The sequence below is a fragment of the Sprattus sprattus genome (assembly GCF_963457725.1).
Source record: "Sprattus sprattus genome assembly, chromosome: 4".
Classification (NCBI taxonomy): Eukaryota; Metazoa; Chordata; class Actinopteri; order Clupeiformes; family Clupeidae; genus Sprattus; species Sprattus sprattus.
The window spans coordinates 2,444,621-2,461,773 of NC_137923.1; the positions used below are offsets into that span (position 1 = coordinate 2,444,621).

At 41.7% G+C, this 17,153-nt stretch overlaps 1 protein-coding gene across 2 annotated transcripts; it reads left to right on the forward strand.

The window, feature by feature from the left end:
* The first annotated feature begins 8,339 nt into the window (after positions 1-8,339).
* cUnh5orf22 (chromosome Un C5orf22 homolog) lies at positions 8,340-16,555 on the forward strand. 2 transcript variants are annotated; one of them, XM_080837279.1, is made up of 10 exons: positions 8,340-8,407; positions 8,557-8,589; positions 8,837-8,982; positions 9,269-9,418; positions 9,833-10,259; positions 11,843-11,905; positions 12,565-12,686; positions 13,415-13,481; positions 13,601-13,740; positions 15,741-16,555. In XM_080837279.1, exons 3-10 carry the CDS (start codon positions 8,882-8,884, stop codon positions 15,886-15,888), a joined length of 1,218 nt encoding a protein of 405 aa, XP_080693405.1. In that variant the 5' UTR covers positions 8,340-8,407; positions 8,557-8,589; positions 8,837-8,881; the 3' UTR covers positions 15,889-16,555. The 2 variants fall into 2 exon arrangements, with proteins under 2 accessions (XP_080693405.1, XP_080693404.1); XM_080837278.1 differs by having other exon boundaries at positions 8,340-8,589.
* Positions 16,556-17,153: the final 598 nt, after the last annotated feature.

Below are 17,153 nucleotides of genomic sequence, written 5' to 3' on the forward strand. Positions count from 1 at the left end.
AATCTGACATTTAACAAGTAACATATTTCCCATAGCCACAACCAGAAACTTGTCAAGGTTTTTGAGCTTCATGGTGTAAATGTATGCACACAGCAAATAAACACGTTCTGCCGCAAGGCTTTGCTCTGGTTAACGGCATTTCCTAAAAATAAAGCTTCATCACATGTATCTTGTATAATCAATCTTCATTTACTCTAGTTGCTGCAAGCCTTGATAGACAGCATGTGAGGAAAATGTCAGTGAAACCATTAGATTGTCAACAGCAGTTGCATGGTAACATGTTCACAGTGTTTTAAAAAAAAACAACACCTGCCAAAGATGGGACTTCAGTACATGCCTTGTGCTAATTAGGTTTGTGCAATTATCTTTCAGGTTGTTCTCAAAGGAATAATTAAGAAGTGAGATTGGTTTTTCCTTGACATCAGAGGACAGCAGAAAACCAGTGTATCTCTAAAACTGTAGAGGATGAGTCTTTACCCGCCACAGCGGCATATGAGATCTGTAGGTGTCACCACTTTAGTTTCTGGGTAATAAATGTTATATTTTGTCTGAATGATATGTATAAAAACATTTAGTTTTTCTGGTGGTAATACATGGCTTCTGCTATTCTAAGGAATGCTTCCCTCTGTCTGTGTCTGAACTTAAAGCTGTCCTTTACTGAATACTGAAGGAATATAACACCAGACAAAGGCAGATGAAAAAGGGGATCAAGACAGTCTTTACACTCTGTAATAATCTTATTTCACAAGGGACTTTTCTGAGGTGGATAAAAGCAGCAAGGATGTATAGAACACCTGACAGCCATAACTTCTTTTGTGAGGGAATCACTTTGCTGGTGTTCTGAATGGGGTGATGTGGAGACTTCAACTTCAGCTCCTCTTCTTCTCACCCTCATATAGGCTTCTATGCCCTTTAGACAGACAAAACCCCGCATGGCTATGGGAAGAAAACAAGAGACCTAAACATGCTCTTGAAACTATTTGAAATGAAGATTATGGCTCCTATGTGCAGTTGCCACCTCTCCTGGCAGTTGCAACTCACAGCACAACACCCAGCACAGCACACAGCACAGCAACCTACCCACCCACACCACACTGTCACACACTAATTCTACCCCATAATCTGTGCTGGCTTTACCCGCAATGTAAATATTTGTCATCGTCAACATAGAATAGAAACCTATTACTCTACTTACCTCTCTAATAGTAACCTATGAGCACACTGTATACCCACTAAGCTGTCTACAAAACTTGAATGCTGTCTCCCCACTTCCTGCTGAAGGTTTCTTCCTCGCCCCTGTCACCGTTGTGCTTGTTTAAGGGGGGGTCCAGGCCCTGGGCTCTGTAAAGCGCTCACAGAACATTTGATTGTTTTGCTGCTAGGCCTATATGAATATGGTAATTATGCAAGGTAAAAGGGTTTTGAAAGCCTTGGTTGTCTTGACAAAACGTATGAACTGTGGGGAGTCTTCATGAAGGTCCTTCATTTTTCAGGGCTGGATTTTTGTCTAGCTGGGCTTTGAACTACTCCCATGGCACAGTGCCGTCGGTAGAGCCGCTGCTGTGCTGTTGCTTGGCACAGGGCGGAGCAGTGACATGCTGAGTGTGTCCATTATCTGAGGTGGCTAAAGTGCTGCATTCCCATGTTATTTTAATACGGAGTTAGTGCTGCGAATGAAGGCTCCATGTTGACACTGTCACGCTGTTTAGTCTACCGCTGCTGCTGTTGTCAGCCCTCACTGGATCAGCCTGAGAGATAGATGTCCTCCCGCAGCGGAATGGGGGGGGGCCTTATCTCACCAGATAACAACAGGCTCCCCTGGTGTGCTGGCGGTTTACAGGTCACATCGCCTCGCCACCCATACAAACTGTGGTCTGCTAAGCATGTGTGCGACTCATTGAAGGCGCCTCCTTTATGCCATGTTGCTTTTTGTCAGAGATTCATTCTCCCAAACTCTCCCGAGTCGAGTTCTCGGCTGGGGCTGCGGTCGCCTCTGTGGTGTTTCCTGGAAAAATTGCTCCGCCGTTTCAGACTCAGGGAGGAGGCGAGATGCGGGGGCCAGATTAACAGAGCCTTGAGCTAAATCGAAGCTCATGATTATTCCCGAAAAAAGGGGAGTCACCGGGAGGGGGGACGGGTATCAGGACGGTCCATCTCTCCCGTGTTCATACATAGGAGGTGTCCCATTGAGTCACCTCGCTATCAAGGGGATGCACGCAGCTTCCTGTAAAGGATTTGAAGTCTGATGGGCTGCAGCCGGAGAAGAAGATTAAGTGTGCATCAACAACGCTCTGTGCCTCCCATTCAGGCGTTTGCCTTCCAAGGCCAAGCATGGAGCCAGAGCAAAATGGTTTAGCCATCATGAAAGCCCACCAGAAGCAGGAAGGATGCGGGATCATTTCTCTCATGGTTAAGCATGAGAGGGCCTCATGGCGATTTCATTACATTGGACTGATGCTGTTGTGCCTGTTTCCACGACCGAGCAGGAGACTGAACCCAATAAGAAAAAAGAAACCTTCAGAAAACATACTTAGCTTAACACAGTGCAAGATGAAGGTTTTTCTTTTTCTTTTACTTGACTTGATATAGAAATACATGCCCTTCTTTACCAAACTACTTGGAATTCCCCAGTACACATTCTTAATAAATGTCATAAGGCCTTTTCCATATAAACATATTAAGCCAAACAAACAAGAAAGAAGTTCCAAATGACAGATTACTTTTTTTTAAAAAAGTCATTACAGAAAAAGCACTATCAAAACAATTGATGTACGTCGCTTGCTGTGTCGTCTGATGCAAAACACCAGACTGATGAAAGTGCTTCGAGAGATCAGCTTCCTCTGAACAAACAGATGTTTTCACCCCTGCCCTTCAACGTCTCATTTGATCCCGTTCTTGGAATTACTGAGAGATGAGATTTGGTAGCATACGCAGCAGACAGATTCTGCTCAGGAGGGATGTGGTGACGAAACACAATGAGAAGTCTCTGATGAAAGACAGAGCCCATATGGTCTGACCCGATTTATGAGGTCAAGTGGAATAAGCCATAAGTCTGGACAATTGAACAGGACCTGTCTGAAGAACAGGGAAATATAGTAATGATCTAAACTATACCAGGATGGTGCGCATTTTTGCCCGACAGTGATTCTGTTCTCTCCGATGTGTTTGTCCTGTAGGGGAGTCGTGGGAAGTTTTATCATGTTCAACAGTGCCCCCTGCAGGCTTCTAGACAAATATGTCTCAGATTTTTAAGTGCCTTTCATAACACATATCCAATTGAATATTTAAAATAATTGAATGTTGTATACGAGACTGTGCTTTTATTGTAAAAAAAAAAAAAAGAAAAAGAAAAGCACTGATTCAAGTTCTCAGCTGTAAAGACATCGCCTGTCTGATCCATTCCCCTGGCATTCATCCATGGGAGATGTTGCACTGACTCTTAAGTCTACTCCCCTCATGGTTCTTTCAGCTGGATGATGCTTCTTTCCCCCTGGGGTCTGCCTGACTGTCTCTGCTGTGGATATATGCTATGCTATCAACCAATGTACCCTGTACTGTGGAGTGTTTAAGAGGATTCATCGAGACCTGATGTAGTTGAATAGCAAAGGTGTCGGGGACAAAGTTGCCATTCACAAGAGAAGGACTGAAAATACAAAACGTCATGGCCAAGTGGGAAGCACTGCTTAGAGAGACACTCTAGTATGCTAGTACAGCATAAATGAGCAACATCCTTTAACGTTTGCTTCATGCCGTTCAGAATATAGGCTTGGCTTTTACATTTATTTTGTGGCAAAATGACCATACTGTTCAACTAAAGGAGGCACATTTAGTGCCTGGAAAGGCTAGTTGTATGGTGAGTCAACTATGCAGGTGGGAAATGATGTGGACGGGCTGATGTCACACACTCAACAGGTTTTAGTGGTTTTGGGGTAAACAACTGAGGGAAGATTGTAAACAACATGGTCTTGCATGCTTACCTGCTGATGCGTCAGCGTTCCCTACTGAATATGCAGGTCCTCCAAGCAAAACACATTTTCATCTTAGTATGTAAATTAAAGCACATAGTTGTGACCAACATAGACACGAATATAACACACAAATACATATATACATATGTACAAACAGAACATATGTACTAGGCTATATCTGTCTACACATGACAAGATCTCAAATCTGACAGTTATAGTTGAATCTGCTTCTCTGTAGCTGACTAAAATGAATGAAGAGTATGACGGTTCACCATTGAGACATCTTGAAGTCACAGATCAGTAGTTTTTATCTGGCTGTTTGCCTGAGATACATTTCAAAGTCTCACATTGGTTTATAGCTATAGCAGAATGCAGTAGAGACACTCTCAAGAAATAAGTGCAGTAAAATCTGGAGCAGCAAAAGCACATTAGTGATCACTGGAGAAAAGACAGGAAGCCGAAGGGAGGACACGGTTGACAACAGATCCCCCTCAGGTCGTCAGTCCTTCTCTGTCTCACTCTGTGGATTATTTTAGTCACCGGCTTTGGGGACCGGGAAAGGCTTCTCTCTCTCTAGAGTCCCATGCTCCCCCCCAGCCAAACAAGCCAAGCCAAGCCAAGCCGCCCACTTACCCAAGCCACCCACTTACCTGCACCGGACTGTGCTCTTTGATGCTGTGCCCAATCAGAATGCCCCAGGGGGCTTGTGTCCCCACCGCTAGTGAATGTGACAAGAGTGTTCGAGCAACGCAGGGGTGAGGGGAGGGGGAGGGGGCAGTTACAGAAAGAGCGCAGGGCCCTGGGGGGGCGCAGTACCACACAGACGACTGTGGAAAGAGGGGGGGGGGGGGGGGGGGGGGGGGGAGATCAGAAGCTGTTCTGTCTTACGTTTTGCATAGGAGACATGTAAAAGATCAGCTAGATCTAAAAATGTTAAAAACTATTCTTTTTTGAAGGTGAAACATGCAAAGGAAGTCATAATTGATACATTTGATTTGTGGAGACACATATAGGGAAATGTATACATTATTATAGTGCCATTCCAAAGCTTGCCCCACATATTTCTAAATGCTAATAAATACGTATAATACCTCATTTAGTCATAATGAATGAAAATGGATGAATACAAAGCAACATGATCTATGCTCCTTTCGTGCACGTAGGATTAGGAGAGGTCTTAGAAGGGCGCATAGAATGTGGCCTCCAGGACGGAACACACGAGTGAGCGACAGAGTGCACATGGAGGAGAAGAAGAAAGGAGGGGAGAGACCTGGGTGAGATAGAGAGGGGAAAGAGGGCAGAGGAGAGAGTGAACATGGAGGAGGAAGAGAAAGGAGGGGAGAGACCTGGGTGAGATAGAGAGGGCAAGGAGGGCGGGGAAGAGAGTGAACATCGAAAGCCATCAGTCTTCCATTATTTATTCAGCAGAGCCCTATCTATGAGTCAGAACAGATCCAAATTCGTATCCTGAAGAGCATAAATCATGCCTCCTCAGCTCTCTGGTCAGATCTGAGAGTTGTCTGTAAAACGGCTGCCGTTAAAGTTTTCCCCTCTATGTCTCTTCTCTCACCTTTTTTTTTCTTTGAGAAGAGTTGTGTGTGTGTGTGTGTGTGTGTGTGTGTGTGTGTGTGTGTGTGAGTGTGTGTGTGTGTGTGTGTGTGTGTGTGTGTGTGAGTGTGTGTGTGTGCGTGCGTGCGTGCGTGCGTACGTGCGTGCGTGCGTGCGTACGTGCGTGCGTGCGTGCGTGCGTGCGTGCATGCGTGCGTGCGTGCGTGCGTGTGTGTGTGTGTGTTGGGAGCTCTTTGGAATCAGTGTTTAGTTTAGTTAGATTATGCCTCTAAAAACATTCCAGAACTGCATTGTTCCAAGGGTTGACTTTCCCTCACCCCTGCTGGTGTTCTTATCTCTACCACCTGTCTCTGGGTTAGGGTTAGAACATCCCAGGTTGTGGTTGTGTCTGTGGAATATCCCCAAATGTGTCTGTTGTGTCTGTGGAAAAATATGCCAAAATATAGAAAATGGTCGTAAGAATATCATGTGTGGCACTATTCCTAGACAAAACCAGTTATTAAAAAGTAAGAGGGGTATTCATCAAAACAGATTATAGGCATCCAAAGAAATGACCCTTGGTCAGCCTACCTAACGGGTAGCAATATAACATTATATATCAGGAACTAAGGCTGAGTTCCTAATTTAGTGGAGTTAAGTTAAGTTTTCCAAGACGAGGTCCTTTAATAAATATTGTATTTCAGCAAAGCGCAGAAATGCAAACACGCAGAAACCTTATGCCACTCCCAGTTCCGCCATTGGTTTGGAAAAGTGGTTCCTTACAGGACAATGCATTAAGGTATTGTTGCATTAATGCATATGGTAACTGTTATAGGAAAAAAAGACTGCATTAATGTACAATATTACCTATAATGTTACCAAGCACAGTTCACATCTATTTTGGTGCCATTAATGACAATAGTCTAACATTAGCATACATTAACATGGTTCACACCAATTTGTCATGGTAGTGAACTGGAACACTTTAATGTGATACTGTGGTTTTGATTAAGTCTCACCTTGTTTAACCATTCTCCTGAAAGTGACTGGATTTATTTAAATGTAAGTCTACACTTACTGATTCAGGCTCTTTGTTTGAAACCACACAATTAATAAGTAGAAATCCTTCAGTCAACTTTCAGGAGTATGGTTAAACAATGTGAGACTTGAAATAAAAACCACAGTGTCACTTCAAAGTGTTCCAGTTCACCACCAAAAAAAAGGCTGTAACAAGAGAGGGAGTCGAGAGTTTGGATTTTAAACAAAAATTAAAAAAATGTGAAATAAATGAACAAACAAAAGACAATGTAAAGTGGGTTTAAGTCAGTCATCAGTCATGCAGGGGTCTCTGTGTGTGTGTGTGTGTGTGTGTGTGTGTGTGTGTGTGTGTGTGTGTGTGTGTGTGTGTGTGTGTGTGTGTGTGTGTGTGTGTGTGCGTGCGTGCGTGGGTGCTTGCGTGCGTGCGTGCGTGCGTGAGTGCATGTGTAAAGGAAAAAGAAACAGAGACATAACTGATTGTGGGGGTGAGGGTGGGCTGGGGTGGGGTGGGGTGAGATAACTCTTCATAAACCAGGCGGCCACTGACACAAACTCTGTCACTGTGTCGACATACTCTCCAGGAGGAGAGAGGATGGGAGCACCAGAGGCTACAGCATGAGAGAAAACAGACTAAGGAGGTCAAAGGCAGATGGCATTAAACATGAAAAGGCACGACAGCACTGAACTCATGAAATGTTCCACTGGCATACTTTGATTCTCATATTGAGTATCTAAAATTAGTGTGATTTAGTAAACTAGATGGTCATGCAATTACTTAATCAGATATACAGAAGAATTAATTTTAAAATTCCAAGAACATTTTTCTTAATGCTCTGTGTTGGTTAGAATATATTTTTGTTTTAAAGGTTTGGAAACCCTTTCTATGATTACATTCAGTCTTCTAATGACACATGAGTAGTTACGAATAAAGTAAAGTTGATTTATAAGGAACATGTAAAAGACTACATAAGGCAACACTTTTGTACTTGTCAATCACACCTGTACATTACAATGTTTACATCTTGAACCTTTGTGTTCTTACATATTTATGACTTTATACATCTTAAGTGTCCATTACAGGTATTAAATAAAGTGATGTCACACCCACTTATTAATGATTACACCATTACACTACAGAATAAATAATTACTTTTATTTGTATGTAGATTTTATGTTGGTGAAACAGTTATTCAATTATTGCTGTTAGCTAGTTCAACAGTACAATGAGCTAATTCAGTTGCACAAAAAAAAAACACTATCATCAAACATGATAATAGGCCGATGAATTTCCTCTGTCATCATCAGTAGGCTAGTAGTTTCCCATCAATATTCAGTTACAAAAAATTCAACAATTACATTAAATGGGATTGCACAAACAGAAAGATATTCCTTTTTCTTCTTCTCCTAGACTAAATTGATTCTATGGTCTCTTTTCCTTTTTTACTCTACTGCGAGGTTACACGATCAGTTGATATTATCATCACTTAATTAGCAGTTGATACCCCCTTACAGAAAATTGAGTGATAATAAATGTGTCATAGATTGTGCACTGGTCAAGCGGCACAAATTAACCCCCTGGAGCTTATTCCAATAAGCATGTGTTCTGTTTGTGTTGATCAAGAGAACAACTGCAGTAAAATTACACGCAATTATTTGAGTTCCATTTATTTTATGTTTGCGCAATATAACAGGTGCTAGTGATGACGTCTCGGAGGGCACGAATCTGACAACCTAAATGTTTCCACACGAGCCAAAATAAGGGCTGGACACAGTTGTCTGGTTCAAGTTACCGCTAGGTTTGAGCATTTTGCTGCCTGTGCGTATGTGGTATAGTGTAAAACCCAAGACGTTTAGTGAGTGTTTTGTGTCTGTCGCCCTTATTTGCTGTAACCGAATGCAATGTAAAGACAGAACAGTTTTCTGTCTTTTAATATTTTTTTAGTTTGATGATTGGTGTAAGCTAAACATGAGTAAGCGTGCAATAAAACGTGTTTATTCACAGTTGCCTATTTGGATCGTAGAAGACCACAACGATGTAAGTAAACTGACGAACAAACTAAACTTTAGTTTAAGTTGCCATAAAACAATACGGTACCTAATGGGAAGAGCTGTAACAGTACTATTTTAGCGAAGTGCACGGTCATGTCGCTAGCCAACTGAGTGCCAAACAAATCAACCCAGCTGATACTACCCCACTGCTTACCAGCTGATATTCTGCCAACATGCATGATCTTGCTGACGTGAAGTTCATTTCGAGTATAAGTTACAGTTTGTATTCACAGGTTGTGCGTCATATATATCGTGCTATTGGGTCAAGGCACCTTCCAATGAAAAATATAAAAATGGTTCACCTGGATTCGCACCCAGACCTTTTAATTGCTGTGAACATGCCAGCGGATACTGTGTTCGACAAAGAAACTTTTTTGAGGTGAGGCTTTGCAATTCTGTATTATGTTAGGCTACTTGAGAAGTTGGCACCTCTGAACACTCAATGCAGGCTCCTTTTTTTAAAATCAAAGTCAATCACAGCACTGTGTAATTGCATTTGGGAAAACAACAAAGAAACGTATTTGTCTATTTAATGTGTAAATTGTTTGCTGCACAGCTCAAATATAGGTTATAAAAGTTTACTTTTGTCTGCTTGATTTTGCATGATTGAATTGCTTTGACTATGCTTACAGTCAGTTTGTTCTCACATAAAATATTCCTTACAGTGAGCTGAGTATTGAAAACTGGATCATGCCAATGGTGTATGCTGGACACATATCTCATGTTGCCTGGCTACATCCATATTGGGCCCAGCAGATCAAAGAAGGGGAACATTCTATGTTTGTAGGACGAGACTCATCCACAACAACAATCAGGTCAGTACATCTGAACCTTCTTAACACAAGCCACAGTAACTGGTTATAGAAAAGCCCTGTATACCTGAGTCGAATGAGTTGTCTCGTAAAGCCTACTTGATTTGTGAATGCGGTAGATAATGATTTTCAGTCAATTCATTCTTTCTATAGGTGTTCTATTGATAGATAGATAGATGGATACTTTATTTACCCCAAGGGAAATGTAGGACATCCAGTAACTTATACAACTCACAAACACGCATACACAAATTGCATACCCACAGGGAGAACATGTTCAAAAGGAGTATTGTATAGTTTCTATAGTTTTTATGTTTAGTTTGTTTTTGGAAACTTGATGTTTTATAGCATATTACTTTGTGGAGATGTGTTCAAACTCAGGCATGGAGCTAACTCCGCTTCCTGTACACCTAACAGAGTTACAAGCACAGATGACTACTTCCTCAGTGATGCCTTGTATGTGCCTCATGATCAACTGGAAAACCCCAAGCCTCTCCACCTGAGTGTCGTCAGAGTGGACCCTGTTCCGGACCCTCCCTGTAACAGTGACGATGCCACAGCAAAAACTTCTGCCAAACAATTAAAAACAGAGGCCAATGGTGCAAATGAAACCTCAAACATCGACAACAAGGATATCTGTAACTCAACAGATCCACTAGGGGGCAGTGTTGTCCCTGAAAACAAAGCCGATAAACCAGAGCAAAGTTGTGAGCCCATTGATGGCTCAACAGAAAAAGTGGTGAAAAGTCTCCTGTCAGTGATTGAGCAGTCTGATTCATACATCCTCGACATTGACCTTGACTTTTTCTCATGCAAGAATCCATTCAAGGAGATGTACACTCAGGTAAACAGCTGGCCTGCATGAATTAAGATCCTATATCTATTGCAATTGCATTTGCAACTGCAAAATTCACATCATAAAAAAAGAAAATCCTACTGACTGGTTTCCATGTTTAGAATGAAATGTTGGGGATGCGGCCTGAGCATAGGCTACAGTGAATTTCCTGTATTGTTCATTTAACATTGTGGCCTTTTCTGAAATATAACCATCACCTAACAGTCTGACATAATAGTAGCCACTAGTCTCTCATATTAGCAAAGTTGTTTGCCTAATTCAGCAATTGATCCTACTGCCAGCCGATGGATCATTTGTGTGAAAGGAGCGCTGATGTCTGCACTCTGTGATCAGAATTTGATTCGTGTTTTTGCTGAGCATATGTGAGAGTGGCTAGCCCTTTATCTTGACACATTGGTTTCTTGCCAGAACGTTTCCATATGTATGACACTTGAGTTTCACACCTGAAATGTCAAACACACATCAAGGGTATCATCTGTGTCTGTGTCCGTTCTACAGTGTAACTATTATGTTAATCAAGATCACCCTAGTACTAGGCTGTAGAGAGTTGGTTGATCTGTTGCAGTTAGCTTCCTCTTACATGGATGTTGTGTCTCATTAATCACACTAAAAGATAAGCTAATCAAAGCAGATGTCAAATATTTTTTAGTCTCGGGAACAAAAGACCTCCATTTAGAAACAGATAAGAGGGTTGAATTATTGCCGTAAACAAAGTCAAATTCCCGTTCAATTGTGAGTTCCCTGAAGAGGTCACCCTCTAGTAAACAGAGTTCTCGTTGAATGCCTAGACAGGCATGTCTTATTTGTTTGCACCATACTGGCATTGCATTCATTCTATTTTAAGTCTGTATGCAAACTGAATGTAATTGCTTGTACTGATTAGTTACCCTAACTTGCTCTAAGGAAACAAAGTGAGGAAGCACACTGATCCAGAGATATTAGTCAGGAACAGTCATATCTTGCTTTTGTCAATTGCTCTAGCAGTGTGAGTACACTAACGTGAGACTAGTGTAACAGGTGCAGGTGATGACGTCCCAGAGGGCATGAATCTGACAACTTAAATGTTTCCACACCGGCCAAAACAAGTGATTGAGACTGTAGTTCTGGTTCAAGTTACAGCTAGGTTTGAGCATATTGCTGTCTATGCTTATGTGGTGTATTGTAAAACCCAGGAGAATTAGTGCCTGTTCTGTTTCTCTAGAAGCTAAACATGTGAGTACACTTATGTAAGACTAGTAGTTGCTGGATTAGGGTGGCCAAGCCTGCTTTTCAACAGGGTGATAATTGCACAAACAGATCTCAGTCTCAGCCAAGTATGTCAACTAAATATTTAATTGTTGAAATGAGATGGGATATTTATAAGGCTGCCTAGATGAACACAACTATAATTTGGAAATTCCACTTCACTGCATTTCATTATTTCCATTTGACCAGCACTTAAACATTGAAATACTGATTGTGTTTTTATTTCTGACCAGTTATCTAATAGAACATTCACAACATTGTTTGTTTTGATACTGTCCCAGTTGAAAGTTAAGGAGTCCTGTTTTGATGCATTTTATTCTTCACAGGAAGAGTATGTTCTTCTTCAGGAGCTGTTTGGGTTCAGAAAATCGAGTGAGGACCGGAATGAGGTAAAATGAGTTCAAGTGCTTATTGTGAAAACATTTCTGCCTGCGGAGAAGAATCTTAGCTAATGGTTGTTTCCCAGTCTGAGTATTCAAAGGATTTGTTAGATATCTTCTTATCAGTAGACCAATGAATTATACATTATGTTGTAAGGAACCGCTTTTCCAAACCAATGGTGGAACTGGGAGTGGCCCAAGGTTTCTGCGTCTTCGTCTTTCTGCTTTACTGTTAGTCTTCCACTTCCTTGCTTTCCTACATCTGGTATAATAAATAATCACATGTACAATGGTGTTTAACAGTCAAACAGACAAACTGAGGGGGTTTGTTTCCTCTAGAGGGGGGTTACCTACAACCCACAGAGCCCAAATTGCTATTAGCTTCTAATAATTACGATAATGGTGGGTTAGCTGGTTGTTATTATTGTAAATGTACCCCTCTTACGCAAAATGAGAACTCTGTCCTTCCTATTGTTCTTCTGATCACACTTGCAGGGTTTATTCTGTGAGGATGACAGGCTGGTTGTACATTACAACCGTGTCCAATTTAGTTATTTGGTAATGAGTCTAGAATGTCAAACAGTATAAAATATATAGTTTCTTTGTAGCTGGGATTGTTTTGAATTGTTTGCTCCGTATGGGTCATCAGGTGTCTCTTCCTTCCCCAGGAGGAGCTGCGTGATTGTGTGGACAGACGCACTCATCAGCTGGAGGATCTGGAGGCGGCCTTTGCTGACCTGCTGGAGGATGACGGCCAGGAGACGGTGGAGCGCTGGGCTGCCAACCCCGGGTAAACATGGCCTTGCTAGCCCTCAAATACACGATCCCGAGACCTGTCTGACACGCGCATCACTCCAACAAGTCATGTCTCATCATGTACTGAAAATCCAAAACGGATCAGTCAGACACCCGAAGCAAGATGACTTATTGTTATTATTTATAAAATAGATAATAAATCATATAATACATGATAATATTAAATTGATATTGTTATTATTATCCTCTAAACGGCCATAGTATGCTTCCCTTGATTGAGTTTGTATGACATTTACATGGCGTATGATAAATAGATCCAAGTTTCCAAAACCACAGCCTTGGAATAGGGTGGAGATTTTGGGCTATGAAGCATCAAACTCCAGTTTCACGGAAAATGCATCTACGTACCTTTCTCAGGATAAGGGGTCTTTTCCACATATTACAACATTTTTTTAAACTATTACCTGAGGAGAGAGTGCTCATTCTGAGGAGAGAGTGCAGAATGTTGTAATATGTAACGTCTGATATGTAACGTCAGAATACTTTAGTTTATTGGGAAGAAATCTTATGTGTTGGAAGCATGTCATTTTAAAGCTCTCACATATAGTTTGTAATGTATGTTGTGTCTGTCCTCCATTGTATTTGCATACTTTTTTTTTGGCATTGATGTGTGCCAGAGAGGGGTCATTTCTGTTCCAGCTGACACTCCATTTGTTAAATCAACTCCTAAGGAAGCGTGTGGTTTGTTGTTTCTCGTTTCAGAATGGGCCCTTTAGTCCAACTTGTAAGAAGCCTAAAGGACCGAACGGAGTCGCCCGACTATGAAATGGTGAATACCGCTGTAGACTAGAATTTTCATCCCCAGTTTGGTTATCGCTCATTCTTCTCCTTCTGTCCCCCCTCTGCCCTCCACACCTTCTCAGTGATGCTGTTTTGACTCTCCCACAGGTCCACCAGGCCGGGCTGACCTGTGACTTCTCAGAGCTTCCCCACCACGTCAGCAGTGAGGGAGAGATCCAGCGGCTGCTGCTTGCAGTGGAGCTCTTTCTGAAGGCCCTGCCCAGGCCCACTATCGTCACCATGTCCAGGTCCAATAGCACAGACTTACCCAAACTCATATGCTGGGTGTTTATTTTGGCTTTTATGTACAGTGAGAACATGGTGGATTAATAATTGTTGAATCGTTACAACGATAATACAAGAAAACAGCTTTTAATAAGTTAACACATACTACACTGTGTGCACAATTATTAGGCAAGTGTGTATTTTGACCAAATCATCATTTGTATGCATATTTTCCAACTCAAAGCTGTATAAACTTGAGTGCTAATTGGATTTAAGCATATCAGGTGTTGTGTATCTGTGTAATGAGGGAGGGTGTGGCCTAAGGAGATCAACACCCTATATCAAGGTGTGCATAATTATTAGGCAGCTTCTTTTCCTCAGGCAAAATGGGCAAAAAAAGAGATTTAGCTGACTCTGAAAAGTCAAAAATTGTAAAATGTCTTTCAGAGGGATGCAGCACGCTTGAAATTGCAAAGATATTGGGGCGTGATCACAGAACCATCAAACGTTTTGTTGCAAATAGTCGAAAGGGTCGCAAGAAACGCGCTGAGAAAAAAAGACGCAAATTAACTGCCAAAGATTTGAGAAGAATCAAACGTGAGGCTACTAGGAACCCATTATCCTCCAGTGCTGCCATATTTCAGAACTGCAACCTACCTGGAGTGCCCAGAAGTACAAGGTGTTCAGTGCTCAGAGACATGGCCAAGGTAAGGAAGGCTGAAACCCGACCACCACTGAACAAGCCACATAAGATGAAACGTCAAGACTGGGCCAAGAACAATCTGAAGACAGATTTTTCAAAGGTTTTGTGGACTGATGAGATGAGAGTGTCTCTTGACGGACCAGATGGATGGGCCCGTGGCTGGATCAGTAAGGGGCACAGAGTTCCACTTCGATTCAGACGCCAGCAAGGTGGAGGTGGTGTACTGGTATGGGCTGGTATTATTAAAGATGAGATAGTTGGACCGTTTCGGGTTGATCAGGGACTCAAAATCAACTCTCAAACCTACTGCAAGTTTTTAGAAGACACTTTTTTCAAGCAGTGGTACAGGAAAAAGTCTGCATCGTTCAAGAAGACCATGATTTTTATGCAGGACAATGCTCCAGCGCATGCATCAAAGTACTCCACTGCGTGGCTAGCCAGTAAAGGCCTTAAAGATGAAAGAATGATGACATGGCCTCCTTCCTCACCTGACCTAAACCCTATTGAGAACTTGTGGAGCCTTCTTAAACAGGAGATTTACAGTGCAGGAAAACAGTACACCTCTCTGAACAGTGTCTGGGAGGCTGTGGTTGCTGCTGCACAAAACGTTGATCGTCAACAGATCAAGAAACTGACAGACTCCATGAATGGAAGGCTTATTACCGTTATTGAAAAGAAGGGTGGCTATATTGGTCACTGACTTTTTTTTTGAAATGTTAGAAATGTTTATTTGTACATTTTGAGTTGTTTGTTTATTATTCTCACTTTAACAGATGGAAATAAACAAGTGAGATGGGAAATTTGTTGTTTTTCATTTAGTTGCATAATAATTCTGCACACTCATAGTTGCCCAATAATTCTGCAAACATAGATATTCTCCTAAGAAAGCCAAAACCTCACTTTTACTTTCTTAATTATTTAGGTTTGAGGTTTCTTGACGTTCAGGATTGACGAGAGCGCTGTAGTTGTTCAATAATAAAATGAATCCTCAAAAATACAACTTGCCTAATAATTGTGCACACAGTGTAGAAATAATCATGGTATCTTGGTACATGTTGACATGTCCTGTGAATACAGGTATTGATTCATTTCTACCTTAATGTAGTGTGATATACTACAGATGGATGTCCTTTCATTAGCTCAGTAACAGCACAGTGGAGAACCTCAGATCTCCTTTAGAAATGAGCCCAAGACTAGCAGTGAGCTTCTTTCAATTCAACACACAGTGTGTTGAAAGCTTTCCATTCTGTGGGTGGATGTGTCCTATAATAGAGTATTCAAACTGCACTTTCAATCAGCCCTACCTTCTTCCAATTTCAGGTCCAGTTTGGACGAGTACTGCCCCGTAGACCAAGTGGACTCCATACAGAGCCGCATGTTGGATATCCTGGAGAAGCTGTATGGCTCGCTTGCTGTGTGTAAAGACTATGAGTCAGAGGTAGCTGGCAGCTCATCACAAACCACTTGAGGGGAAGGAACATATTTCGCTTGGTTCTGCTGTGTAGGTTTTCTTAAGTTCCCTGTTTTTTCCGTTTGCTTTCAGAGCCCCAGAGTTTCCATAAAGATGATTGTAGTTTGATTTAAATGAGCTTGACCCACACATGCTCTTTTTATTTTATTTCATGTCTATCTATTTTTTGTGATGAGAGGTAACAGTCATTTTTATGTAAATCATCTGTAAGCGATGTGAATTCATATGGTCAATACAGCCGTACCATCAGATAAACTGGTTGTTTTTTTGGAAACTCTGAAAGTAGGGATGGCTTTGTTTCATAAGCCTCTTAAAAAAGCTTGAAGATAAGCGAAGGGTGACTGAATGCCTTCTGCATAAAAACATGTAAATTAACTCACAATGTTAACTGCTTGAGTTGCATAAAGTAATGCATTGGGTAGCTGTCTGTTGGGATCCAGTGCAGTCCCCAGTGTTCCTGTGCACCCAGCCAAGGCCTCAGTCACTCCATCACTGTCATCCACCATCATGAGGCAGCCAATTCCCTCCACCCCAGGAGGTCACCACTTAGACTGTAAGGGCCCCATTAAGGCCAGTCATTTGAAGCATTTACAGACTATTTTGGGGCTTATTCTTTTCTTTTTGTTCAGTGGTTCATATGATTTAATGAAATGGTTTTGTCTTCCTTTTTTGTACGACAATTTTTTTCAACCAGTACATTTGTTGCCTAGCAATGCCATGTCACATCTTAAGTGTCTAGTGGTTGCACCACAGGAATCACATTTCCACCAGAAAACTAAGTTCTGGTTCTTAGTTTCTTGTTGTTCTGGTTTCAGTCCATTCCATTTTAGAATTTTAACATTCATTTATCTTTGATAACACTACAAAAATATTGCAGTTTGTACATTCGGAGGGGTTTCAGTTTGATGCGCGCGAGAGTCATGAGACCTTTACCTTCACGATGCTTTGTTTTCAATGTGCCCCATTAATTATATGATGGGAGTGCTCCAGTGGGAGTACGATCCTTCAATTTGTCTAAATGAGTGAGAATGAACTGGAGGCTGCAGATAAAGCACAGGAGCACTCAGTTCTCACACACAGTAATTGATCCACGGTATTCACATCTCCTCACTACCAACCAGACTTATTATTCACAGTCACAGGATTACAAATGGCGTATTCATATTTGGAATTTTAAATGCCACTTTGCCAGCAAACAATACATTTCAGAAGAGCACGGAGGACTTTGATGCCAATGAACAGACACAATCTGGCATCGACAG